General features: G+C 42.6%; 1 protein-coding gene across 1 annotated transcript in view; it reads left to right on the top strand.

Moving 5' to 3' along the window:
• Positions 1-11,792: 11,792 nt before the first annotated feature.
• The window catches only part of CNTLN (centlein), a 309,550-nt gene continuing 293,982 nt past the window's right edge, over positions 11,793-27,360 (top strand). Inside the window, exons 1-2 of the mRNA XM_083184414.1 lie at positions 11,793-11,940; positions 14,111-14,250. Coding sequence (XP_083040540.1) covers positions 14,164-14,250 — 87 coding nt within the window. The 5' untranslated portion in view covers positions 11,793-11,940; positions 14,111-14,163. The remainder of the gene's footprint in view (positions 11,941-14,110; positions 14,251-27,360) is intronic.

Genomic DNA, 27,360 nt, shown 5'->3' on the forward strand with positions numbered 1-27,360 from the left:
AAAACCACGAGGAGGATGTATGGCTGTGGGAGAGAAGGAGAGTATTAGGGTAGCATAATGAGGGAGTAAAGAGCTATAAAGTTATGGAAGATGGCTAAGAGGCTTGGTAGAGAGTTGAAGGTAAGTAGTGAGTAGAACTTGATCACTAGAAGGCAGTTTCTGAAATTAGAATCTTGTAGGGTTGGCCATCGGTGAGTAACCCATTAATGGTCACCATCAATGGTACCATTGGCAAGTAACCTTGATGGTATGAAATCATTCGCAAGGCAACCGTTGATTGTTTCAGCCACTGATGATCATCCTGCTTTACAATTAGAAAGCTGTAGTACAATTAGATCCCAGAGGTGGAGATTTATGTAGTGTCATGGCTGGAACTGAGCTCCGTGTTCTAGCACTTTGTAAAAAAATAATAATTAATTGCTTGTGCATTATAGATGGTGGAAAACCATCTGGTTCTCCCTCATTAATGGTAAAAGTATTCAACATTGGTCATAGACCATCAATGATTTTCGATCAACAGTTGTTGGATATCCCTAGAGTGTTAAAGGGATTGGTATATCAGAATGATATGGGAAAAATAAAAAGTTTAATCCAAAGCCTGGGTCTGTTCCTTATGATGGCTACATGAACAACATAACTTTTCTTGAGGTAGTAATTTGTAAGCTGTCACAATACCATTTATTTGCTATTTCCAATACATATTATCATATATTTTGATGAATCTTTACTTTACATCAATCTGATTCAAACTTTACAACATCTATCAGTAGTCATAGAAACACAAAATTTAACTTATACAGTGTATATATAGTTGATAACTTAGCATCTTTCATAGTATGCCTGGTGACCAAATATTTTAGATTTGAAGGTGTATGTGTTGTCTTATACTTATGTAACTCTTGTAGGTCCATTCATTGGTAATGTGGCTGATTTGTTCAACCATGAATACATGGTTTCACTCTTTGTTGCAGAGCTTCTGTGTATAACTGAACATTACAGTAGACCAATCCCGCTGTCATCTGAAAACAACCATTGCTAAATCTCAGTGGAGTTCAAAGATACTCCAGCCAAAATACACTGATCTTTCCATATGCACTTCAACAGACCCTGCTGTGATGATAGAGATCCAGCCCTGGGCAAGAACAGAACATGACCTAACCCTGCTCTGTAACATAAAATGTAGAGCTTAGTGCTGTGAGTGAAGCAGATATGCACTGTTTGCTTATTTGAGTAAACTTCTAAAAGACTGGTTTACCCCAGTTCCTGTAACAGTAATGTAGATAATAGTCAGCCAGTTCTCTGTGTATATAAAACTCTCTTGATGTACAGTATAATGCGTATAATGTATTTCACACTGTACATATGTAAATAAAAAGCATATGATACACAGTGAATGAATATGAATTACATATATTTATTATTTATTAACAGTTTCTTATATAGCGCAAACATACTGTATTTTGAACATTCACATCAGTCCCTGCCCCAGTGGAGCTTACAATAAAAAACGCTTGAAAACAAGCTGTAAATTTCAACATTTCAATTACTTTACGTAATTTTCATCAGGAATACACAAACAGAAATACTTACAGACATTTATACCCCTCAGTCCTGTCTGGCGTCTTCGCCATGCACCATGTTTCCGGGTGTGGTGTGTGACATCATACGTCGCAATGCAATGACGCATGACATCATAAGTCGCAACACAGTGGCGTCTGCATACGTAGTTGCCTAACAACCGTACAACCCAGGTCTAGAGCCAGCAGGCATCATGTGAGGGAAATGTAATTGCTCAAAACCATATGGTTGCTATACAACCTAAATAACAATTTACAGCTTGTTTCCAAGCATTTTTGTCTACATGTTCTACTGCAGCATATTACTGCACGAAATAAAGGAATAGCAGTTTATTTCTACACTATTCATACTATCATATTAGATACAATCATTGCCCCTGATGAAGTGATGAATGACGAAACGCGTAGGACTGCAAAGTATTTCTGTATGTGGCACACCGTGAAAAATTGAAATGCATAACTGAAGATAGACGACATGCTGTACTACTGAATAAATGTTATTTGGTTTTATCTATTTGATATCCTTTTTGTTTTACTAGCCACTTGATAAGTGGGCATTGGTGATAAAACTGTACCGCGCCTCTTTTTTACACACACATATAAATGCATATCATACATCGATTAGAAGGGTAAAGTCCCAAGGTTTAGACACTGTTGTGCTGCAGTGTCCTAAGGGAGGGGGCGAGGGCGGGTTGGGACAGCTGGTGATCACTTATTAGACACACACTGTACACATGCGCACAGCATTGGATATCCACCAAAATGATGACAATGGGAGGGGTCATGAATGAAGAGGAGTTTATCGCGGTCCCCACCCCTCTGATTGGAAACTCTTCTTGCAATGTGAAACCCGCTGGATCAGCCGCTTAAACACAGTATTTCTGGCAGGGCTGAATGAGTATTGCAGCTTCCAATGTTTTTTGTAATTTTTGACAACATGTCACGCAGTGTCGACATTGGACAGGGCCATCTGTTCACATTTTCAGGCTTCTTTAATTTCTGATCATCAGACTGGGGTCCAGTCATGTTCTTTAAACCTGTATACGAGTTCTATATATGATATACTTTTTCTAGAAATAATGTACATGCAACCTGACTGTTATTGTATTCATATTTTTCCCAGGCACAGCAACTTTATACGCAGCGCTATGCTGCTTAGTTGTGCTATGTGTAACTTAGAAAGTCGATTCAGTACCATGTGCGCTCATGGCATGTTTATAAATTTGTTGTTTCTTACATGTCATGACATTTTAAGCACAGTGTTTTACGCACATGTATTTTTGTTTGTAGGTTGCTTGGCAACCGCCCGCCCAGTCCGGTGACTGAGCTGATGTGCGTCGTAGGCGCAGTGACGTCATCGGGGAGGGACCCGGAGCTGGATGGACGGCGTGCACGGCGACCCAGGGGGGTGACACGGTGGAGGTAAGGTGATTTAAGCTCTGTATGTTGTATTTGTGAATTGAGCCTGACGAAAAGCGAGTAAAGCTTGAAACGTTGCCCAGCAGTTGAGACCTCCGTGTCTATTGATTTCTTACCTGTGTTTAAGTCCGACAAGTGCCTGTGACATTGTTGCTGCAGTCAAGATATCCAGGTATCCTAGTTGCGTCATAACAATGGCAAGTAAAGGCAAACTAAACTGTAAGAGGATCCAAAGCATGTCATTACACTACTTCAGCGCTGGGTGGCGATTGCTCCACTTTTGGAAACTACAGAACAGTGCTGAGCAGATGTGATGGATATGGCACTACAGAATACAATGTACAGTAAAGGTAGGGCCTGATTCTGGTTGATGCGCTCCCATGCGAATTTGCGCTGGAGCACAATGTTTTTATTCTGCGCTGTGTGCGAGCGGCCATGGCAAACAGAGTATTGGCTGGGCACTTGCACACAACAGTGCAGGTGGGGGGCAGCGGGCCCGGTGGATGCACCCATGGGAACGTCCACCATGAGAACACGCTAGGTGTTCTCATGGTAATGGCCTAATGACGCGGGTGCCAGGGGCAGGCAGCTGACATCACTGTATGTCAGCTGCGCTTCCTGTCCTCGTACAGGACACATGCAAAGCTAAGACACGTGGGAGTGTCTTAGTTTTGTGTGTACTCTCCACATCATTCGATGGTCGACGACTATCGAATGATGTGAATGTCGACCCCTAGGCTGTGAATGGATGTTTATGCAAAACATGCATTTGCAGCCGTGCGGGCAAATTCACTGTGTGAAGGGGGGGCGGAAATGCAAGTGGCGGGCAGGCTTAAAAAGGCGAAGTTCGCATCACTGCGTGTCAACCAGAATAAGGTCCGTAGTGTAGGTAGCAAGGCCTGACATGTGGCCCAGTACATAGTACTGTAAATAGAGTTCCTTTTTAATACAATAATATTGCGTACATTGTGAAATTCCCCCAAATTGCGTCATTGTGAAAGCCCCAAGTGTCATTTTCTGTCACCTTTAAATTAATGATAGGCTCAAGGATCACTTTACTGTCAATTACTAGCTCCAACATATAGGAGTGGTTAATGCAACACTTTACATAGCATGGTAAAGAAATCTCTTTTTTTTTTGGGGGGGGGGGGGGGGGGAGTGGTAATGATAGTGTGTAAAGTACAGTATACACTGCTACTTAGCTGCATCAGGTGTGATTGAGCTGCCAGGTTTCTGTTGCAGCAGGCTAGCGGCTAAGGTGACAGCATACCATGTGCAGCACCTGGGGTTTAGTTCCTGCTTAGGAGCAGTTTAGTTTTCTTCATTTTACTGTATTGTTTTTACATTACAATACAGGTTGAGTATCCCTTATCCAAAATGCTCGGGACCAGGAGAATTTTGGATAACGGATTATTCCGTATTTCGGAATATTTTAATATTTCAATGATGTATTTTGAAGTATCTTGCATTTATGCTGTATAAACACATAATATACACACAAATATATTTTATTACCACATAAAATACACACAAATATATTTTATTTGTTCAAAAAACAAGGTTTCAAAACGTGAAACAAAATGTGTGTACTATCTCAGCACTGAATTTGAATGCCAAGCAATCATTGTCTTGCACATATATAGTGCTAGTTACATATCATGTCCCCAGTGGTGCTGTTACAAATGTCCCCAGTGAGTTTTTAGCAAAAAAAAAATTTTTTTTCACTTTCTGGAATGTCTGGTTTTCAGAATAATTTGGATAACGGATATTCGGATACGGGATACTCGACCTGTATGTCTATATACTGTATTTACAGGGTTGCATACCCTCCCACATCAGCGGGAGTCTCCCACTTTTTCAGTATTTCACCCAGGAATATACCGATTTTTTTAGCTGCACGGCAATAAATATTTAAAATATAGCCATTATATCGACGTTTCAAGGCCTGAGGCCTTTACTTCAGGACAAGCTATATAAGAGCAATGTCCAAGTCCACTTGCACATTGCACTTATATAGCTTAGATACCTACTGTATATTATCTATATATTCACATATACACCCAGAAAACTCCACGTCTTCACCCCTAAATCCTGGCTGCCTGTCAATAAAATGGTGACAGCAATACGACAGCTATACGTATGGATATTTATTCGCAATATGAACATGCGCAATGCGGCTCTAAATAGCGAAGCGTGCCAAATAACCCCCTATGTGTTTGACTAATGTTCGGGTAATCTGCTCACCTGTCTCCATAGCTAGGCACCTACCCGCCAAACTTTCAACCTGTCTACAGTTCTTAAAGACAGTTAACAGGTGATATTAATCAACTTGGCTTCAGTTGATTCCTGACCCCAATCACAACGTGCACTGGATCCATGTTTAACCGTTGATATTTGCTTTAACCCTTCCACATCCTTCCCACTTAGCTTCAACCAACTTGGTGAAACCAAGGGGCCCATTACTTGGCTTCAAGCCACTCATTGCCTGGGGGTGGGGGGTGTTTTGTTGGGGGCCCCACTTCCCCAGGAACCCTTAGCCTGGGTGATGAATGATTTTGCTATGTGAACTAGTATAAGGAAACAAGACAGGATACAGAAGAGGGAGCCTTGTTGTGCTTGTAACTGAATGGACACAGCCCACAAGCACCTTTCATATGGGGCAGGGATAGAAACTGTTAGCTACATGTCACTTGCTTCAGCAAATCCTGCAAATTAACTCCCCTGCTCTTACATTTGGCCCATAGTGTCCACCTTCTCAAAATTTTTTTGCTATGGTTCCATTTCTGGGATGCGTCACCCATGGCGAACATTCTGTGCCATGGCAGCCCCATTACCATATGGCAACGCCCAGTGTTTGATGGGCGTTCCCATTAGAATGCTGGGCGTTCTCATGGTAATGAGGCCGTGACCATCACCGGATGTCAGCTGCCCGACCATTTCTGTTCCAGCATGCACACATTTGAAAGTCACTTTTATATGCGTGCACCTCCCACATCTCTTGATGGTCATGGTCGGTGACCATCGAAAGATGTGTGTTCCCCGCAGCATGTGAATGGATGTTTATGTTAAATTCATCCATTCATAGCCTGTGCATGGGGTGGGGGGAAGGGGGAGTGGTTTGGTGGACTTGTAAGGCTACAAGTTCGCAGCCTTGCAAATCGACCAAAATAAAGGCAAATATTTCTAGAAGATGATTTTGGTGACGATCCCTTTTTTCTCCCTTCATACTTAACCGAAATCAATAAATGTGGTACCATTTTAAAAACTAAGTTCTCCACTTGAGAAGATGAATTGCACATTGTACTGTTTGTTTAAAAATCAAAGTTAAAAATTGACTTACAAATTCACTAAACCACTCCCCCCCCCCCCCCCCCGCCCCACGCACAGGCTATGAATGGATGAATTTAACATAAACATCCATTAACATGTGAAATTTTTGCACGGGCCACCTAGTTGCATTTAAAACTATTATTCTCTTACGGGTTGGGATCATTTGGTCTACAGCATGATGGCCGACAGTCATTAGGTCGACATGGGAAAAGGTCGACATGGGAAAATTTTGACATGGGAAAAGGTCCCAAAGGTCGAAAAGTCATTAGTTCGACAGGTCATTAGTTCGACAATGTCTATGTCGACAGTCAAAAGGTCGACATGGTGTTTCTCACAGTTTTTTGGGCCTGAATGTCAACACAGTCGACATGAACACAGTTTCAAGTGCACCGCATCCCCTCACATCGCTCACTGTGCTCACTATGCGTTGGGCACGGTGCCTCGCTGCACACAATTTTATTCTCCCACCACGTCCTAGTGGATGGTAGGGCATGAAATACCACCTGTTGGCACATGTCGGCTCAAAAACAGTGAAAAAACCCATGTCGACCTTTTCACTGTCGACTTAGACATTGTCGAACTAATGACCTGTCGAACTAATGACCATTTGACCTTTTCCCATGTCGACCTTTACCTACAGTATGTTGACCTTTTCCCATGTCAACCTTTTCCCATGTCAACCGAATGGTGTCGACCTAATGACTGTCGACCATCATGCTGTAGACCAAATGACCGCATCCCTTCTCTTAAGGCCCATACACACTAGGTAACATGCAGCTGAAAATCGCTCAAAACTGACACTTTAAGCGTTTTTAGCTGAAAGTCGCCTATTGTGTATACCCCACCGACAGCCGACTGGTGATGATGCGTGCTCCTGCATCATCTCCAGTGAAGTGGGCCGTCTGCTGGTTGATAGCTGTTTTTTTAGCAGTTTTTTTAGCCATCATCGCTAGGTGTGTGCGCAGTGCAGGCTGAAAGATGATACACTTTCAGCCCGGCCGACCGCACGGTTCCCTCCCTCTTTCCCCTTCCCCTGCTCCAGATCATACTCACCCCGCTCACCAGCGCCGCCCGGCTTGTCCGCTCCACCTCGTTCCATCAGGCTGGCTGGCTGGCTCCAGGTCAACATGGCGGCTGCTTCTCCCTCCGTCCGGCCACACAGCCTGCTCACCCAGCCCCCTGCCCTGCGCGCTCCGTCAGGCTGGCTCACTTCACACGGAGGCTGCTCCCTTCGCCCGGCCACATAGCCTGCTCGCCCCACCCCCCGCCCTGCTCAGCATGGATCCCTGGCCCCCAGGCCAGCAATGTATATGTTACTGGCACCACTGGGCACCAATGATAATTTGCGGTATTAGCCAGTAATATATACATTGCCGGCATGGCACAGGACAGCAATGTATATATTACTGGCATTACTTCCAACCATGGGTTAAATTGAGCCGGCACGGGTATATACGCAACCCAGCAATCAGTTCTGAATCAGGCACCAAGAACAGGAATGCACTGAATAAAATAGCCGCTGTTCCCACCCTTGTAATTCAAACCCAGCCCGTTATATAAATAGCCTTTTATATGAAAGATTTCCAGCAAAGTCTTTCGCCTCCTGAAAATCTCTTGCTCTTTGCGAAAAATAGCTCAGTGTGTACGCACTACTTTGGTGAAGGATATATCTATCAAAGATTTTGGCAAAGTCTTTTGAAAGGAAAATCTTCTAGTGTGTATGGGCCTTTACAATGATGTATTACCAATTGTAGGTATAGCTACATTACTTACTAATTTAGATACATTGTATATTCATGCAATCTACTGAAGCGGGCAAGATGTGTAATGTGACATTGAAGTCTATAATACCTGGGACTTTCATAACATAAATTAAATAGCAAAAGGGGAAATATGACAACTAAATGCTCCATATTTTACACACACATTGGAAGAAACATTAATCACTAAATGTTATATACAAGCCCTGTAACTCTCTCATTGTGCTTTCTTTATTTCAATGTACAGTAGCTTACAAGTAAAATTGAATATAGATTTATATTGCGATAACTGCTGAGATTACTAGAGATGTCACTGGGGTCAGGGTCAAAAGTGTAATGCGTTGAGCATGCATATAGGAGAAAGAGAACTATCATTTGTTAGGTGAATAAAGAAAAACATGGTCCATGACTGGGGAGATATGCAAATCAATATATAACTAGAGTATAACCAAAGACTCGTACACTTTTAATTAAATTTCATAAAGTCATATAGATGAACTCCTTCTTGAGATATTAAGCAGTTCATTTGTTAAATACACTGAACAAGGAGACAACAAGGACTTGCAGGGAAATTTATCTTAAATTCCAGTTTCTCAAGCTGATCAACAGTGGCCATTCCCGACTGTTGTATTTAATGGTTAGAGCAGTGGTTCCCAGCCTTGCTCCTCAAGGCACACTTAAGCCTTTCAGACAAAATATTCCACCTCAAACTCGGCTCAGACACAGGACAAAGCCCATTGGTTTAAGCCAATGGCTTAACTATAATTTATGCACCCCCCCCCCCGCTGAAAATTTAGCAGCGCCCCCCCAGTAAAGTTAGCAACCCTTCTCCCCCACCGCCCATGCCCCCCTCGTGCTTTACACCTCCACTCAGCAGGAACCCTCAGATCTTCTCTGCGGTGCGGTCCCGGCTCCCCTCCTGCTTCTGCTATGAAAATGGACCATCACAAAATGTCCGCCCCCATACAGCGGACAGTTTCACAGAACTGTCTGCTGTATGGGGGTGGACATTTTATAATGGTCCGTTTTCAAAGCAGCAGTAGCCAAGAGGGGAGCCCGGACCACACCGAAAGAAGGTTGGCGGGTTCCTGCTGCTAAGCGGAGGAGTAAGGCACGGGGGGCATGGGCGGCTGGGGTGGAGGGCGTTGCCACAGCACAGATGTCTGTGCAGCGGTGGCGTCGGCGGCAGCGTTACAATAGCCCTGCAGACCCCCAGTGCCCACACTTACACAGCGCCTCTAGGGTCTGCAGGCTATTGTTACACCACTGGGTGAAATCAGGACACCAGTTTCACACATGGGTGACGACCTGGGTTATTCCCTAGTCGTCACTGTTCACATCAACCAAGAGTTCTGAATGCAAGACTGTCAACGTGGTGACCATTGCAGACATAAGCCAGATCCATGTTGATGCGTATTCATCACACAGGTTTTAGGCTTATGTCTGAAAGGGTATAACAGTCGAGGATTTAAAAATATCCATGCTTGAGCAAACACGATTAAATAAAAATAGCTGAGGTACTAATTAAGTTTGCTATACTCAAGTATGGTTAACCTTAAAAACTGGATAGTGTGTTGCCTTGAGCACTGTGGTTGGGAAAGACAACATAAGTGCTTTATTGGTGGACTAGTCCCCCAGCTTGCAAAAGTTTATATTATAACCCTAAAACTACTGTACGTATATGTTTTTCTAATTAATATCAATGGAGAACTCCACCCGTAACTTAAAATATGGCTTTGGGTGGAAATCAATGATGGAGGGTTTTCAACTCCAGTTAGTGTTCATTCTAGCACCCACTATCTTTGAAAACCCATGCAGTTCCTGGTCCCTGCCTGGGGTGCCGCTGTCTGCTGTAGTGTTTCTAACACAGATCTTGTTTGCATATCAGTACTGATATACAGACCACACTATGCTAGAAGTACTACAACAGACAGTGACACCCCAGGTAGGGAAGAGGAACTGCATGGGTTTTCAAAGATAGTGGGTGCTAGAATGAACACTATCCAGTACTATCAACAGGTCACTTTTTGTGGATATGCACAGATGAGGTATGTTGCTGGGTCAGTAATTATCCCACCTACTTCCAAGGTACTAAAGTACAAGCAGTTCAATGCATTGGTGACATTTCTTTCCAATATGTCTTCTCTCACTCATAAGTCTTCATCATCACTTACTTCAACATTGTTTTATAATTTTCACCTAATTTTGTTGAAATGAATAGGGATGATTCAGGTTGGTTTGCAAATGCAAACTACAGTACTTATATGTTAGTTGGGTGCCCACTATAGTTAGTACGCTCATACCCCCACTATCCATGTCAGCATGGAGTTATTTTATATAGTGTGGCGAGCGCACAAAGATGCTTACATTTTCACAATACTTGCTACATCTTTCGCAAACCACAACGGCTTCATTTTCCTTGTTTTTTTTTTCTAACTCTTTTGACACAAAGTTCTGTTGCTATCAGTATTGCACTTTTTAATTTACTGCTGGCCAGTGTAACGCACATGAGTGTGCCCTGACTTCCTACCGGAAGTATGGTGCAAAGCACTTTCGGTAGGACGGACCCGGGCGCCTGGCGGGGATGGAGATGGGACTACAGTGGGGGTATTTAAATGGGTAAGTGAATGTCTTTTTGTGTGTATATTTATGCTGTATTGCCCTGAGGAGAAGAGAGACCCTGAAAGGCGCTAGGTGCTAATACAGTCCTTTCTGCCTAATTGCTTGTGTGCCTCCTTCATTGGATTATCTGTACAGACTTCTGGAGTGCAACAGTTCCACTACCTTGGAAAGGTGGAGTATCGGCAAGACAGTGGCAATAAGTGACATTTTTAAAGAAGTCTGACCGAGTGCTGCTATCGTTGGAGGAATATATATATATATATATATATATATATATAGATACGAGGGTGCGGCACTCCTGGCTTAAATGAGAACTCTCAAACAAAGTATTCACAACGTTTCAGTTCTTTTATGCTTTTATGAACTTTTTTCACGTGTACACTTGAAAAAAGTTCATAAAAGAACTGAAACGTTATGAATACTTTGTCTGAGAGTTCTCATTTAAGCCAGGAGTGCCGCACCCTCGTATCTATATGCAACTTCTACTGTGAAGGCACCCAGGACATTGCAGTGTTCATTGGAAGTGCCAGACCCACCTCTATCTATCTATCTATCTATCTATCTATCTATCTATCTATCTATCTATATATACACATATAGAACTTTATTAAGGTGTAAAGCACCTTGATAAAGGAGCCTTGTGGCTTTGAAACTGTTTGTGGACTAAACTGCCTGCTGTGTCTTCATTCTGACAGTGCCACCGCATCCCCCCAAGCTATATATATATATATATATATATATATATATATATATATATATATATATATATATATATATATATATATATATATATATATATATATATATATATATATCTTGGCAGCCCTGGGAGTAAGCACAGCATCCAGCCAGCATACACATCCGCAAATCACTGACGACAAGTTGAACTGTTCAACTGACAGTGCCCCAAACACACACCGCGGCCAGCCTCCTCCTCCTCAAACACAGTCAGCACTGCAGCCTATAACTCCACAGGCACATGTAACCGTCCAATCACTGCCTTTGTCTCTTCTGCAGTCTCTGCGGGGCTCTGATTGGCGGCTGGGGCAAGCGCTGGCTGTTGGCTGGCGGCGGAGAGGCGGGCTATATGAGCGGGGAAGTGTTGCTGCGTTACGCTGTGAGCGGCGGTAGGCGCAGTGTGTGTACATACTGCTGGTTGTGCGGCTGCGGCGCTTCCGGCAGCTGCTCTCTCTCACAGTTACCGCTGTGACCGGCCGTAGCGGCAGCATCAGGTACACGTACTGCAGCGCAGCGCCGCGCCGTTCAATATTGCGTACAGCTCTCCCTTGTCTGTTCTGTTGTTTTGAGCGGGCAAGTTGCGATGGGCACCACCGTAATGGTCATACATGTGGGAGCCCTCTGGGTCGCTAATATCTGTCCCCAGTGTCATTTTCTCATCAACCGTAGAGCGGGAGGGAGGGAGGGATGGTGAATGTGTGGCCGGGATACACAGTGCAGAATCCCTACTCACCCCAAATCAATGATTATTCTTAATGAGGGGTGTAATAGTAAATGGTAGTATTGGCCGATCATATGTCAGTTTTCAGGTTATTTTCTTGAAAAGACTCAGCGATGGGTTGAATGATGAGGGTCACGCATGTATGGTGATCTGTGCTGGGGCAGAATTGTTTTGAACATTTTACAAGCTTGTTTAAAAACATCTTTCTGTAACCAAAAAATGCGGAAATGACTACAATGTACAGAAAAACACCATCTGTCACTTTTTTACCATTAACTAAAGAAATAAAATCAGCCATTTCTTTTACACCTTCCAAGAACCTGCAATACTTACATCCATTTTAAAACCTTTTATGTGGTCCTGCTATGTCAGCTGTCAGTATTTTGGTGCTCATGATGATTGCCCACTACTTTTCAATTAATGTTAGATATATGTTTATAGGATCCTAGAATCTCCATGGTGACCTATAATATGGTTAGAATTTGTAATAGAGGGTCACATTATTTCACATACAATCTTTTAGTAGTGGTTGTTATATTATCCCTTTTATTGAGATGTACTGTACCAGCAATATAAATGCTGTTTTAATGATTGTATTAACTAGTGTTGTTTTCATTCCACTTTATATAGTTCCAAATGGTTTACAGACATACTGTAACTAGAATGCAATTAATAATCATTAACATGTTAATATATATGACCCATTCATACAAACTTAATTGCATATGAATCATGCATAAATTAATTGCCGGTACTTGTTTCCTAGCACGGCGCCCGTCGTGGGTCATCGCATACCTTAACTTAAGGTATGCGATGGACCCGATTTTCTGTCTATTTTGATCCTTTATTGCCTGCAATGAGAAAATCGCGTTGATCGCGTCCATTGCATGCCATTATAATGGCATGCTATGCGACCGACGTGATCAACGTGATTTTACATAGGGATCAATGTTAAATTAGCTGTCAATGATAAAATCGCGTTGATCGCGTCCATCGCATGACATAATGGCATACGATGCGACCGAGGTGATTTTACATAGGGTACAATGTTAAATGGCCCAATGGACCCAATTTTTTATTGTATACCCACCCTTATGGGTAATTTATATCTGAAATGCCCCCCCCATTGTTAACGCCACCCCGAAGCGTGGCGAGCGCAGCGGTACGCGTCCTACGACCTTTTCATACCCCCACTATCCACGTCGGCGTGGAGCTGATTTTATAAAGTGTGGCGAGTGTAGCGAGCCACCGAGCCCGAAGCGTGGCGTGCAGACGCGTAATACCTGTGAAGTAATGCGCGTCTCCTCGCGGGGCTCGCCACGCTACGGGCTCGGTGGCTCGCTGCACTCTCCACACTTTATAACATCAACTCCACGCCGACGTGGATAGTGGGGGTATGAAAAGGACGCGTACCGCTGCGCTCGCCACGCTTCGGGTTGGCGTCAATAGGGGGGTGGCATTTGACCCAAGCGGGGAGGGGGGGGGTATGCAATGAAAATTGGGGTCTAGGGTGTATTTTACATTGGTCCCAATGTAAAATTGGGTCTCAGGGACCATTTTACATTGATTCCAATGTAAAGATCGCGTTGATCGCATCGCATGCGATTTGGTTGCATGCGATGAACGCGATTTTTGGGGTCCCGATGCCTGCAATTAAAATCGCTGTGCTAGGAAACAAGTACCGAATTGCCTCATACATTTTTAGATTGGCTACTCTTCCCACTCTTTTTTTATTTTTTTTATTTATATGTACGATTTGATTGGATTGTCTGTATTCCATATATATATATATATATATATATATATATATATATATATATATATATATATATATATAATGTGTATAAATTTGTTTTATATAAAATTAATATTAATATAAATATTTAATGCTTGTTTGTATATTTTTTTCTATTTATTTTTAACAATTTTTTTGTTGACCCTAGATCTTCTTTTGCCTTACTGTACATTTCCTCAAGTATATGAAAAAGCTGAAAAAATGGCTGTAAAACAGAACAGTCAGGAACGCATTCTGTTACTTGAGGAAGAAATCAGCAGCTTGACTGAAGAATTGTCCCAGTGCCAGGTATGTCATGTAAAATCACAATGTAAGCTTTTGCTAACTAATTTCGTAAGTAGGCAATGTCGCATTGGACTCATTGACCAAAATGTGATTTATAAGCTTTGTGGCAACACTTCGTTTTGTTTTTGAAAAGATAGACAGACAGGTTTTCACCTCATTTTACGGTACTCTTTACCTAGCACGGCGCCCATCGCGGCCATCAAATGCACTAAAAAATGGGTGCGACGCGATGCCCGCGATTTCCCATAGGGAACAATCTTAAAAGTGTGATTGGACCCGATTTTACTGTTCAATGCCTCAATGCCCGCGATTTTTCCATAGGAAACAATGTTAAATGGGCCACAGAGCCCAAATAGTCCCCCTGAAGTCTGAAATGGCCCCCACAATTGTTAACGCCACCCCACGATCAACGTGAACCCGAAGCGTGGCGAGCGCAGCGGTACGCGTCCTCCGACCTTTTCATACCCCCACTATCCACGTCGGCGTGGAGTTGAGAATAGAATAGTGTGGCGAGCGCAGCGGATACCTTCACAGGTAAACGCGTCCCTTCGCGGGCTTCACAGGTATCCGCGTCCCCTCGCTGCGCTCGCCACGCTTCGGGCTCGCTGCGCTCGCCACACTATTCTATTCTCAACTCCACGCCGACGTGGATAGTGGGGGTATGTAAAGGTCGGAGGACGCGTACCGCCGCCCCTCGCCGGCTTGCTGTGCTCGCCACGCTTCGGGTTCACGTTGATCGTGGGGTGGCGTTAACAATTGTGGGGGCCATTTAAGACTTCAGGGGGACTATTAGGGCTCTGTGGCCCATTTAACATTGTTTCCTATGGAAAAATCGCGGGCATTGAGGCATTGAACACTAAAATCGCGTCCAATCACACTTTTAACATTGATCCCTATGGGAAATCGCGGGCATCGCGTCGCACCCGTTTTTTTAGTGCATGCGATGGCCGCGATTTTTTACCCCCGATGACCGCGATGGACATTGTGGGCGCCGTTCTAGGTAAAGAGTACCCATTTTACTATGCACTTGCTTGACGCAACAATTTTATGAAGGAACTAAGGATGTGTTTTCATTCATCTTTGCTGCAGTCACGACAAATAGATCATCTTGGCAGACCGGGGTGCTTGTGCATATTGTAGTGCCTTTCTTGCTGAAAATATATCTTATTGATAGCACAATGATTTTGCAATGCACAACAAGACTGTGATGGTTAATTTTATATGTGACAATTGTATATCTTTGTGCAACCGAGTCTCTGAATCTGTATATGAAAGGATACAATGTAGCACCTGCATCTTTGTTCCAACACATGTTCTTTTCCATATACAGACTTAAGCCCTGTGCACATGGGGGAGATACAGTATATTGCTCAGCCATATATTGCTAGCAATATATGGCTGAGCAATATATTGCTCAGTTTCTCCTTTTCATCAGCGACCAGAGATGGTCGCTGATTAAAGGGAACCTCTGCCGGCGGTGCCGTAGAGGTAATTAGCTGACTCCTGCGACAAGCGATTATAATGGGGCTGAAAACGGGAGCGCGCACCCGGCGATTTATCGCTGGTGCACACTCCAATCACTGGCAATATGGTCGCCTGCGACCATATTTCCAGCGATTTCAGCCCCTATCGCAGCCGTGTGTACACAGCATTAGTCACACACAGTATACAAGGAATATATTTCACAGTTGCAACTAAAGCTGTGTACACACAGGGCAATATATTGCTCACTGTCCAGTTTTCATCAGTGACCATTAGGGGACCGGACACGGGAGCGTGCACTCTACGATTTATCGCTGCAGCACAAACAAATCACTGGCAATATGGTTGCTCAGTGACCATATTGCTAGTGATATTGCACTGTGTGTACACAGTTTAAGATGCATTCTCATAAACAGACTCCCAGCATTAGCAGCATTGCACAGAACCTGGCAGCAAACTCACTCCAGTCGTCTCTCGCTTCATGGCATATTGTGGGTAGATGTATGAGGATGCATCTTTTAGTCATTGAATTGTGCATTATACTGAAAGTAAAACCATTATTCCAATTGGTGTCTGAAAAAAGGAGGTTATTCTGGTTGGCTCGCTCTCCTGCAAATTCTCACGGGGGAGCAATGTTTTGCGTCTGCGCATTTATGTGCATTTGCAGACATCTGGTGCGAATGGGCATGGCGTACTGCAAGTTCGCCATTTCATTCGCATTTAACAGTGCGGGTGGAGTGTGGCGGCGGTTAGACGAGCCTATGGGAATGTGTTCCTTTTATGGGTGTTCCTATAAAAATCTGGGCGTTCCCAGGGAAATGAGGCAGTGACGCTGCTGCCCGCCCTGTTCTCTCACAGGGTGCATGCAAAACTAAGGCACCTGAGAGTGTCTTAGTTTTGCGTGCACGTTCCACATCATTCGATGGTCGGCGACCATCTATTTATGTGGGCCTCACCCCCTAGGCTGCGAATGGATGTTAATGCTAAATATCCGTTCGCAGCCATGTGGGCAAATTCTCTGTGTGAAGGAGTGGGGGCGGCAATGCGAACAGCGGTCTTTACCATCTCCAATTTTGAAGAAAGTTTACATGATGGATGTCAAATACTGTATATGTCAGACTAACTTGGGGAAAAAAATGAGTGTGCAATAGTAGCAAAATTATGTAGCTCAAAGCTGGGGTGAGTGCAACTGTCCACCACACTGCACACTCAATGTTCAAGTCGTTGCTGTAGCAGATCTACAGAAATGACTTCAGAGTTAAAGTTGTAAGTGGACACACCTGTTTTTGGGGTGGCTAATGTGATGACTATGTATTTAATTTGTATTTTTCCGACTCTGTCCACTGTAACTCCATATGCTAATAGTGCTGAGACAAGGCAAATACTGTCATTTATAGACCAATCACAAAGGTAGTTTACTGTATTTCCAATAAGTATAATTTCTGCTGTAAATGGACTGTCAAGGCCCATACACACTGGGAGACTTTGAGCTGAAAGCAGCTCAGTTTACTCGTTTGAGCTGCTTTCAGCTCAAAAGACGCCCCGTGTATACGGGGCAGCGATGAGTGATGAGCACTGATGCACGATCCCGCATCATCACTGGCCCGGCTGCTCATCTGCTGGTAATACTAGCGTCCTGCTCTGGAAAGTCATCCACCCCTAGGAAAATCACCGAAATAGGCTAAAAAACACTCAGTGTATATGCACTGAGTATTGTTTTGTCCCAGCACTTTTCTCCATCACCTCAGTGTGTATGGATCTTTCGATTTATGTATCACTATCTATTATTCAGACAAATGCCATACCTTACTTATCTGATACAACAATATACATAGTACATATTAATATATGTACATATTAATATCCCTCCAGTCACTTATACACAGATTTTGCTATACAAAATAATAATATACAAACAAACATACAGTGAAGAGCTAATCCAAAACCTACAGTACTTTATACATTCTGGTACTCATTACAGTAATTATTATTTTGCTTTTACTGTGGCTATATCAAAATAAATATTGGGTATTTAAATCACTATATTTAAAAGCCTAACTACTCCTCACCTTTTTGAGGTGAACTACCACCAGTGACCACTAGAGGCCACCCGATGGACCAATATACTCCTTAACAGAAAGTTACACCAAAATGATATGTTTCAACTGGGTATGGACAAGAGGGAACTGTGTAGACAGAGTTTGGAGGTAGAAGAAGATAGGGACTAAGCCGTCATTTTTAATGGGCTTTTAACTAGAATATTGATTAACTGGAACTTGCCAGCTGCATTGTTAGCAAATATTGCATAATAAGAACACTCTCGAATTCTGTAGATTCAAAACCTGCAAATACAAAAAAAGGTCTTACTGAATATTTGCAAATATATATTCCATTAATGTTTATTAGCAAAATAAACACTTTATAATAACAAATATACTGGTGTAAACGGATACATGAAAATAAGATCCTTAACAGCTTACTTTAATCTCCCATAAATCTGAAAGATATATATTTTCCATAACGATAATAGACCTACTGTCAATCTCTCCAGTAGTGACCCACACTAACCAGTCTGCTGCTAAAAAGTGAAAATAAATTAGCACTCAATGAATTGTAAGATAAAATAGAATACTGTTCTCCTACTTCAACAGCGCTGTGTTCTAAAATAAAATCTCCTTTATCTTTGGGCCTGATTCGGAGAAATACGCAATATTGATGTCACTAATTGGAGGGATTGTTTTGCCACTGTGCCTGTGTCTCAGTCACGCTGGAAATGTGACACAATAGTCTTGTGACCGCAATCACAGTGAGGATTTATTCTCAAAGTGACTGACAGTCAGGGAGCGTTTGTACATGATTAAAGAAATCCACAAAATATAACATGTTGGTGGTATTTTAGGGCTGCAGCTGAGAACATCTGAGCAATATACCATTTTTAAGCAATCCCTATGCCCCATGTATTGACCTAAAGAACCACCTCTGCTAACAAATATATATTTTAAATAATTATTCAAAGCTGTTTTTTCCAGGAAGCTCTGTCCACAGAAGTGCTATTATCGTATGTGGCGAATCCTGGTGGATGACATCCGCCACAAAAACACGCCTTTAAATCATTTAATCAATTAAATAAGATGGCTTGTCATCAAATTTGCCTAATGCTACATATTACATATTGAAAATATAATGGCCTGAATCTCGATTGGTGACATGTTCACTTCACCCCAATTTTATGCCCACCCTAGTGCCCCAGTATTCAACTTTTTACCCCGGAGTGATGCGGTGGTCTCTAAAGACTCACTCAATCCTGCCCCAGAATGCTGTGGGGCTGGCATTTTCTAGGGAAGTTCAGTGTGGGAAGGGGATCTTAAGAGTCAGTGTATGGTGGTAATCCCCTGATCCCCTGACTGTTGCGCCGGAGGGTTGGGGATATTAACATGCTAAATATCCCCGATCCCCCAGACGGATTCTGGCCTTTTTTGTGGGGTAAATACTGTCAATTAACTGGTTAAATGGAGTTGCTGCACCATTTATAATTTACAATATACCATATGGACTAGAAAATAAATGGTGCTGAAAATGTCTAATTTTAAACTACGGTTTTCATTTTGTCATTTTCTAAAATGCTTCTTAGCAGTGAAAGGGTTAGTGTCAAATGCCATTTCCGGAAAAGGAGCATTTATTGTGTTTTGAATTTAGATGCAGCACTTTTGTACAGCATGCCTGAGTACAGTTTCAACCGCCATAGTTTGCACCTTAACAAAGGAATAATGACTCTTCCATCGGCCGTATCTTTTTATTTATTTTTTTTGTACATTGCATACCCCTGCTTTTTTAGTGTGAATCATTGAGTAAACAGGTAGCTGCCATAAATCATTACAAAGAACGCCTTTTATTCCGCCATAATCAGAATTTGCAAGAAGACGTCTGTGATCTCAATCTTCCAAACTTTCTTTAAACTGCCAGAGCCTGAATAACAATCCAGTCTCAGTGGTACGGCTACATGTCTAAGCGTCCCTCTTTTGTCAGTTTCCATTCCACAGTAACTCCTTCTGTAGCTGCATCCATTATTAATGGGAACAACACAAAGGGAAATTCTTTAAATGGAAATGATGAAAGGGAAATGTTCTCATTTATTATAATTCAATATGATGATGTACCTCGTGGATGAACTGCTGGAGCTGCTAGTAGCGAGTGACATTCACAGCTGCTCTAGTTTGTCTAATAGAATGAGATTTATCTGCACACTGCCTTGTGTTTATTCCTGTACGCCGATTAAAACACATTCTCTTGCAAATAATGTCATTCAGTGAAAGACTTGTGGAACAATTTCATTTAATGTATGGTTAAAAAATAGTGGTGCAGAATAACGTTTATTTTAGAAAACAAACTTTTTTTTTTGTTTGTACAGAATTATTGAAATGAGTCAACGGTTATAGAAATAAGTATCAAACCGTTTTCATAGCCTGACATGCACAAAAAGAGAAAGGAACTTTTGATTCCCTTGTTGAAAAGAAAAAAAGTATATGTACTGTGTGTGTATAAATGTATGAACAAGAAATTAAAACCTGTTTCAAATCCATGTTCTTACATATCTGGACGTAGCTAACAATCATGTAGTCCTCAATAAAACCAACAATTGGATAAATGTAATCCCACATCAAGTAGCGCACATAACATTTTACTTTTTCCTCATTTATGTAACAAGAAATAAGCCTTAAAGAAGCAATGTCTGGAAAAAGAAAGTAAACCCCATGAGTTGGCAGCAGTTACTTGCAGTAATGGTTTTCCAGAGTGTGTGTGTGTGTCTTATGTGAGGGAAAAAAATGTTTAATGCAGCACCAATGATCCAAACCTTGGAACTGGTAAGATCTTTTAAGGAGCCACGAAAAATATGCATCCATTAACCTCTTTTGTACGGCATTGCAAAACACTTTTGGCGCATTAAATGTCGTAATAATGATCAATACAAATGTTTTCCAAAAACTAGACCTCCGCAGTCAGTGTTTAGGTAAATTAGCTCCCTGGCTTATTGAGTTTGTCCAGTTTTGTAGGAATTATTGTTCCGGTTTTGGCAGCTCAAACAAAGTTTGTAAGACTGAGATCAGAGGCATCTTGCAAATTCTGATAAAGGAATGGTACATGTTCTGTATGGTGCAGTGACTTACATTTGCCACAGGACAATCAAATCCTGCCGGTGTTATCTTTGGGTTCTGCAGTATTGGTTACCTTACGCAAATGAAGGGGCCTTTCCTTTCTATTGCATACTGTACAAGTCTTAAAAGTGGTGTAATAACAGAAGCATATTTCAGCTTTCATATGTAGCATTGTGTTCCAAGATCTACAGTTCATCTGAAAAGTATTCACAGAGCTGCTCCTTTTCCCCCCACATTTTATGTTACAGCCTTATTCCAAAATGGAATAAATTTATTGTTCCCCCTCAAAATTCTAAACACAATACCCCACAAAGACAATGTGAAAAGTTTTAGGGCAATTTTTTTGCAAGTTTATGAAAATGTAAAAACGAAGAAATTGCAAGTACATAAGTATTCACAGCCTTTGCTCAATACTTTGTCGATACACCTTTGGTAGCAATTACAGCCACAAGTCTTTTTGAATATGATGCCACAAGCTAGGAACACCAATCTTTGAGGTATGGTGAGGAGTGGTGCTTGGTTTCCTCCAAACATGGTGCCTCGCATTCACGCCAGAGTTCAATCTTTGCCTCATGAGACCAGAGAATTTAGTTTCTCATGATCTGAGAGTCCTTCAGGTGCATTTTGGCAAACACCAGGTGGGCTGCCATGTTCTTTTTACTAAGGAGTGGCTTTATTCTGGACACTCTACCATACAGGCCTGATGGGCGGATTACTGCCGAGATAGTTGTCCTTGCGGAAGGTTCTACTATCTCCACAGAGGAATGCTGTAGCTCTGAGAGATTGACCATCTGGTTCTTGTCACCTCCCTGACTAGGACCCTTCTCCCCCGATCACTCAGTTTAGACGGCCAGCCAACTTTATAAAGAGTCCTGGTGGTTGCAAACTTTTTCCATTTACGGATGATGGATGCCACTTTGCTCATTGAGATCTTCAAAGCAGCAGATATTTTTCTGTACCCTTCCCTAGATTTGTTCCTCTAGACAATCCTGTCTCAGAGGTGTACAAACAATACCTTTGACTTCATGCTTGGATTGTGCTCTGACATGCACTGTCATGTGTGGGACCTTATATACACAGGTGGACTCCAATTATGCTGTAGGAACAGCTCAAGGATAATCAGTGGAAACAGAATGCACCTGAGCTAAATTTTGAGCTTCATGGCAAAGGCTGTGTATACTTATGTACGTGTGATTTCTTAGTTGTTTTTTTTTTCATTTTTAGTGCATTTGCAAAAAAATCTATTGTCTGTAGAACTTTGAGGGAAAAAAAATTATTTTATCCATTTTGTAAGAATGCTGCAACATCACAAAAGGTAGAAAAAAGAAGGGAATGCAGTTAAAATCCCGGCGGTCTGGATCCCGGCGTTCAGAATCCCGACGCCGGAATCCCGACCACCGAAATCCCGACACATTCTCCCTCTGTGGGTGTCCACGACACCCCTGGAGGGAGAATAAATTAGCGTACCGAGCGTAGCGAGGCACCGGGCCCGCTGCGTGACGAGCGCAGCGAGCCCGCAAGGGGGGACGATCCATGTCCCCCCTTGTCGGCATTTCGGCTGTCGGGATTCCAGCGTCGGGATTCTGAACGCTGGGATCCCGACCGCCGGGATTCAGTACTGAATCCAAAAGAAGTGCTGTGAATACTTTCCGGATGCACTATATGCCAAACTTGTAAATATGAATAAATAACATTCACAAGACCACATTTCCAGTCTTTTAGAGGTGGGTAAAGGAATGTGGGGTTATTTGGTGTCTTATAGACCACTGACACATGAAATCTGAATTAGACTTAATTTAAGATGTGTGCCTCTATATTATAATGCAGTCCGCATCTGTGGCTGCGCATGCCCAAATGGAGCAGCACTTGAATTTCTCCCTTGAGCGCCATCTAGTGGCTGCCAATGTGCAAAACATTCAAATTCCCTTCCCTTACAGTTGAGGAGCAGCGTTAAGCCTTTTGTTACAGAGGATTCATGTGTTTGTGGTTATATACATCTAATGGTATTATATAAACATCTATATAACCTGGTATAGCCACTGTTTTTGTGTTCATTTTTCTGTACGGTGGATAATTTATCTGAAACCATTTACTAAATTGTGATATTATGTATACACTTTGGTCAGCACAGCAGGCGCTGCTAATGGTTTTTTTTCTGCTAATATGCTGTTGATAAACTTCTAGTATGCAGTTCTGTGTTCTGATCAGCAGGCGTGAAACAAGTATGCTCGACAATCCTTAGGTATGCTGCAGATTGATTCCTCGCAGGCCTGGACAGCTGGAAATCCTGCTTTCTGTGCCAATTTCAGTCGGGATGTTGAGCTTTCTTTCAAAAGATGTTGTTTGGCTGTTGTAGCCATTCAGGGAGCAATTTTAGTGTCTCTATTAATTGTGCCAAGATGTTTGAAAAGCTGTTTAATAATTAAGCGAAATAAATACTTGCATGCCAGAGATACTAAGAATGCCCATTCACAGCCAGCTTAGTGCATTGACTTATCCCCCCCAATCCCCACAAGAAAAAAAAAGAAACGCTAACTACCTTTTGATAAAAATTGTTAAGGAGCCCATACACGGTCCGTTGTGGACCGGCTCCGTTCTGTACTATGCGATGCGCGCTCCTGCGCATCACATAGTACGGTACAAAAAGTATGTGCTGCACATACTTTTTGTACAAGCTATACATCGGATCGGATCGCAGTGCATGCACACTGCATACACTAGGGATGCGATCCGATCCGATGTGTGCTATTTAAGCACACAACGGATCCGATTAACGGACCGTGTATGGGGGGGCTTTAGATTCATATTATTTTAACTGATGTAGTATATATTTGAAGAGTTCTTGATTAACAAATTATTGAAATAAAATGTACAGTATAACTTTCTCAAAGATTGAATTGACGTTGCATTTATCCTATTGTCAGCTCTTTGTTCGTAATGTTTTATACTTTGCTATAACCAGTTCATCTCTTTACAACAGATAATGAATGTTTGTGTGGTGTTTATTGTACATAGGACAGTGGCATATCTATAATGGGTGCAGTGTGCGCAGTGCACACGGGTTTCTGAGCCCCAGGGGCGGGCACATATCATTCACACTGCACCCATTTTGGTAATACTTGCCTTCCGCAGTTCCGTGGCAGGAGCTCTGCAGAAATTTCTGGAAAAATGGTGCTGCAGACAATTTCCTTGCGACCTGCGCATGTGCAGTGGAGTGAGCTCCCTTGTGCTCGGAATCCACGGTGGAGGTCTGCGCATGCACAGTAGTGTCTGAGCATTACAACACTCAGACTCTACTGCTCCCGGGGCTGCCCACAGAAGATAGGAGGCGGCCCGGCCGAGGAGGCTGCACACGGGCCTCCACCTCTCTTAAGACATCCCTGACATAGGGGGTTATTCAGACCTGATCGTAGACCTGTGATTTCTCAGGGTGGCTGATTATCGTAGTGCACGCGCGCAAGGCCATTCTGCAAAATAATCCAGCAATTTTTTTATCGCTACTTATTCGCAAGTTTATTGACAGGAAGCCAGCATTTGGGGGTGGTAACCGACCATTTTCTGGGAGTGTCAGGGAACACAGGTGTGCCAAAATAGTTTTTTAGGGAGGGCATGTAACGTCAGCTCCGAACCGTTCAGTCTGTTCCTATCGTATTGGCTGAGTAGGTCCTGGGTTACACACAGACTGCACACAATGAAAAATCATTCCATTGGTGAATGATTTGCGAATGTATTTGCAGCTATTTGCAGATCAGTGTGATTTTTGCAAGTCGTTCATAGGCTTGCACAGGGTGGATTAGGTAATTTGGTCTACAGCGTGATGGTCGACAGTCATTAGGTCGACATGGGTCTAGGTCGACATGGGAAAAGGTCGAAAGGTTATTAGTTCGACAGGTCGTTAGTCTGACATTGTCTAGGTCGAAGATGGGATTTTTCACTGTTTTTTGAGCCGATGTGCGGCGGGCAGGAGAATAAAATAGTGTGCCGAGCGTAGCGAGGCACCATGCACGACGTATCGCGAGCGCAGCAGTGCACTTTAAACTGTGTCCATGTGCACTCTGTTGACATTCAGGTAAAAAAACAGTGAAAAAACACATGTTTAATGCCAGTATGGTTGGTCTCAGAAAGTCATTTGTGAAGTCTTTCTAGTAAATATGGATTCAGTACTGAATCCCGGCGGTCGGGACCCCGGCGTTCAAAATCCCGACAGCCGAAATGCCGACAAGGGGGGGACGTGGATGGCCCCCCCTTGCGGGCTCGCTGCGCTCGCCACGCAGCGGGCCAGGTGCCTCGCTACGCTCGGCACACTAATTTATTTTCCCTCCAGGAGTGTCGTGGACACCCACGGAGGGAGAATGTGTCGGGATTTCGGCAGTCGGGATTCTGAACGCCGGGATCCCGATCGCCAGGATTTTAACTGCATCCCGTAAATATACTGTATGTGGTTAAAACCAAAAAGTTTTTTGTTTTACCATGTAGGAAGTTTTCTTCTGAAATTCAGATAGTATTTTGGGTCCCATAGCTCTAAAAACAATTTCACTTAGTATGATATCCAATACAAGTAAAGTAATTCTAATACTGCATGTGAAAGTTCTGATTATGACTGATCGATGTTGTGCGAATCCGCAAGGCAATCTATTATCGAGCGCATGTGTACAGATTTGTAGCGCACTTGCTTGTGTCCAAATAGCGTAAAAAATCAGGTATTGCACTATTCGTAAGCCCTTCACAACTTGACTGACAGGAAGCTTGCATTTTGGGGTGGTCCTGGCTGTTTTCTTGGAGTGAATGGAAAAACGCGGATCAGCGATATATTCCTGAGTCATTCGCAACTTGCACAGGGAGGGTTTTATTCTGTCTGGGCTGTGACTATCTGATCGCAGGCCTCTGTAAAATCACCCAGCATCTTTTAGCGCCGGGTGTCTTTTTGTGCTTCTATTTTGCCTAAAATGCTTCTTAAGCTGGGTATACAGGGGATGCTATGATTTTTCCGATTCAGATGGATGGTATGACAAAATCAAAATATCTTTTAGTGTATATGCACAATGTTGCAGGGCCAACAGGACACATCGCTAGTGGCCACCATCGGCAAATGTGTCTTCACTTGCCGATGCTGATCTCGCTGGACACACTCGTCATCCAGTGTGTACCCAGTGCAACCAGGGCGTATGAGGAAACTCTGCTGATTAATTTCATATGACAATTTATCTGTGTGCGACTGAGTCTTTGAACCTGTATACAAAGTGTTAACAGCCGAATGTTATTTTTCCAGTTCAAGTTCTGTATACGGATTCAGGTTATAATTGACTACTGGTGACATAAGTGTCATGCAGAACTCATTCTGCGCATATGCAGAATGGGTCCTGTGATCCAGGACTGTGGAGTCGGCAGATAAATGTTCTGACTCCGACTCCTCTGTATTAATATGCAAATGTTTTGATACATTCCTTGAAGGAAAGAAAGGCAACATACATATTATTACTACAGAAACTAGAGGCTGGGAAGCCAACAGTCTACTGTATTGAACAGTTTAAGCAAAGGACAAACACAATGAAAACAAAGTTTTATTAATTTTTTTATTAATTAATTAAATGGCTGGATAGTAGCAGTAGGCATAAACATCAGGAACAGGAACTTTACCAGTTCAATGATAAAAACCACATTATTTGGTTGTTTTGGCAACAAAAACAAAGCTTATCTATATGAACCAAAATCAAACTCTGTAAAACCTAGAAATGGTTTATATTAATCTTGAAATGTAGTTATAGGCTTTGCAAATGTATAGATAGACAGTTTCTTCCAGAAACATGTACACATGTCTACCCTCATACCGACAAGCAGGCATGCAGGTTTTAAAATAAATATAAACACTAACAGTTGAATCCAAGAAGCTGTTCCATCAAGTCCTTCTAAGCTCTTCTAGCTATAGAGAAGAATCTTCACTCAATAGGAAAGGTTCAGAAGTGGGGAGCATGAGTTCCACATGCTTTGTGACGACAACAAAAATCAACGAGCCACAGTCTCCGCTGGTTTGCTTGCTCGTCACTGTTCAATTCATGGACACAAGGAATGATTTCTTTACCGAATCGTTACTGGCGACGAAAAATGGTGCCTGTACATCAATATGAACCAGCATAAGGAATGGCTTAGCCAAGGTAAACAAACGACCCTGCGCATGAAACAAGATCTTCATCCACGTAAAAAGATGTTGTGCGTATGGTGGGAGAGCTTGGTTGAATGAATTTTTCGAGTCTACACCAGGTGATTTCTACCAACGAGGTATTGAAAACCTTATTGAACGTTGGAAATAAGTTGTAAACTACAAGGGAGAATACATTTATAAGTATTGGTGCTCCGAATTGTGCGTTGCGTGCCATATAGTGGAGCACATGAAAAGCATGCTTTTTCACGGTCACTTAACGTGTTAGTTTTGCGGTTATGTGAGGCACTGCATGCATTGCAGTCTTTATTCTTACAGTAG

Source organism: Crinia signifera, chromosome 1 (genome assembly GCF_055691185.1).
Source record: "Crinia signifera chromosome 1, ASM5569118v1, whole genome shotgun sequence".
Classification (NCBI taxonomy): Eukaryota; Metazoa; Chordata; class Amphibia; order Anura; family Myobatrachidae; genus Crinia; species Crinia signifera.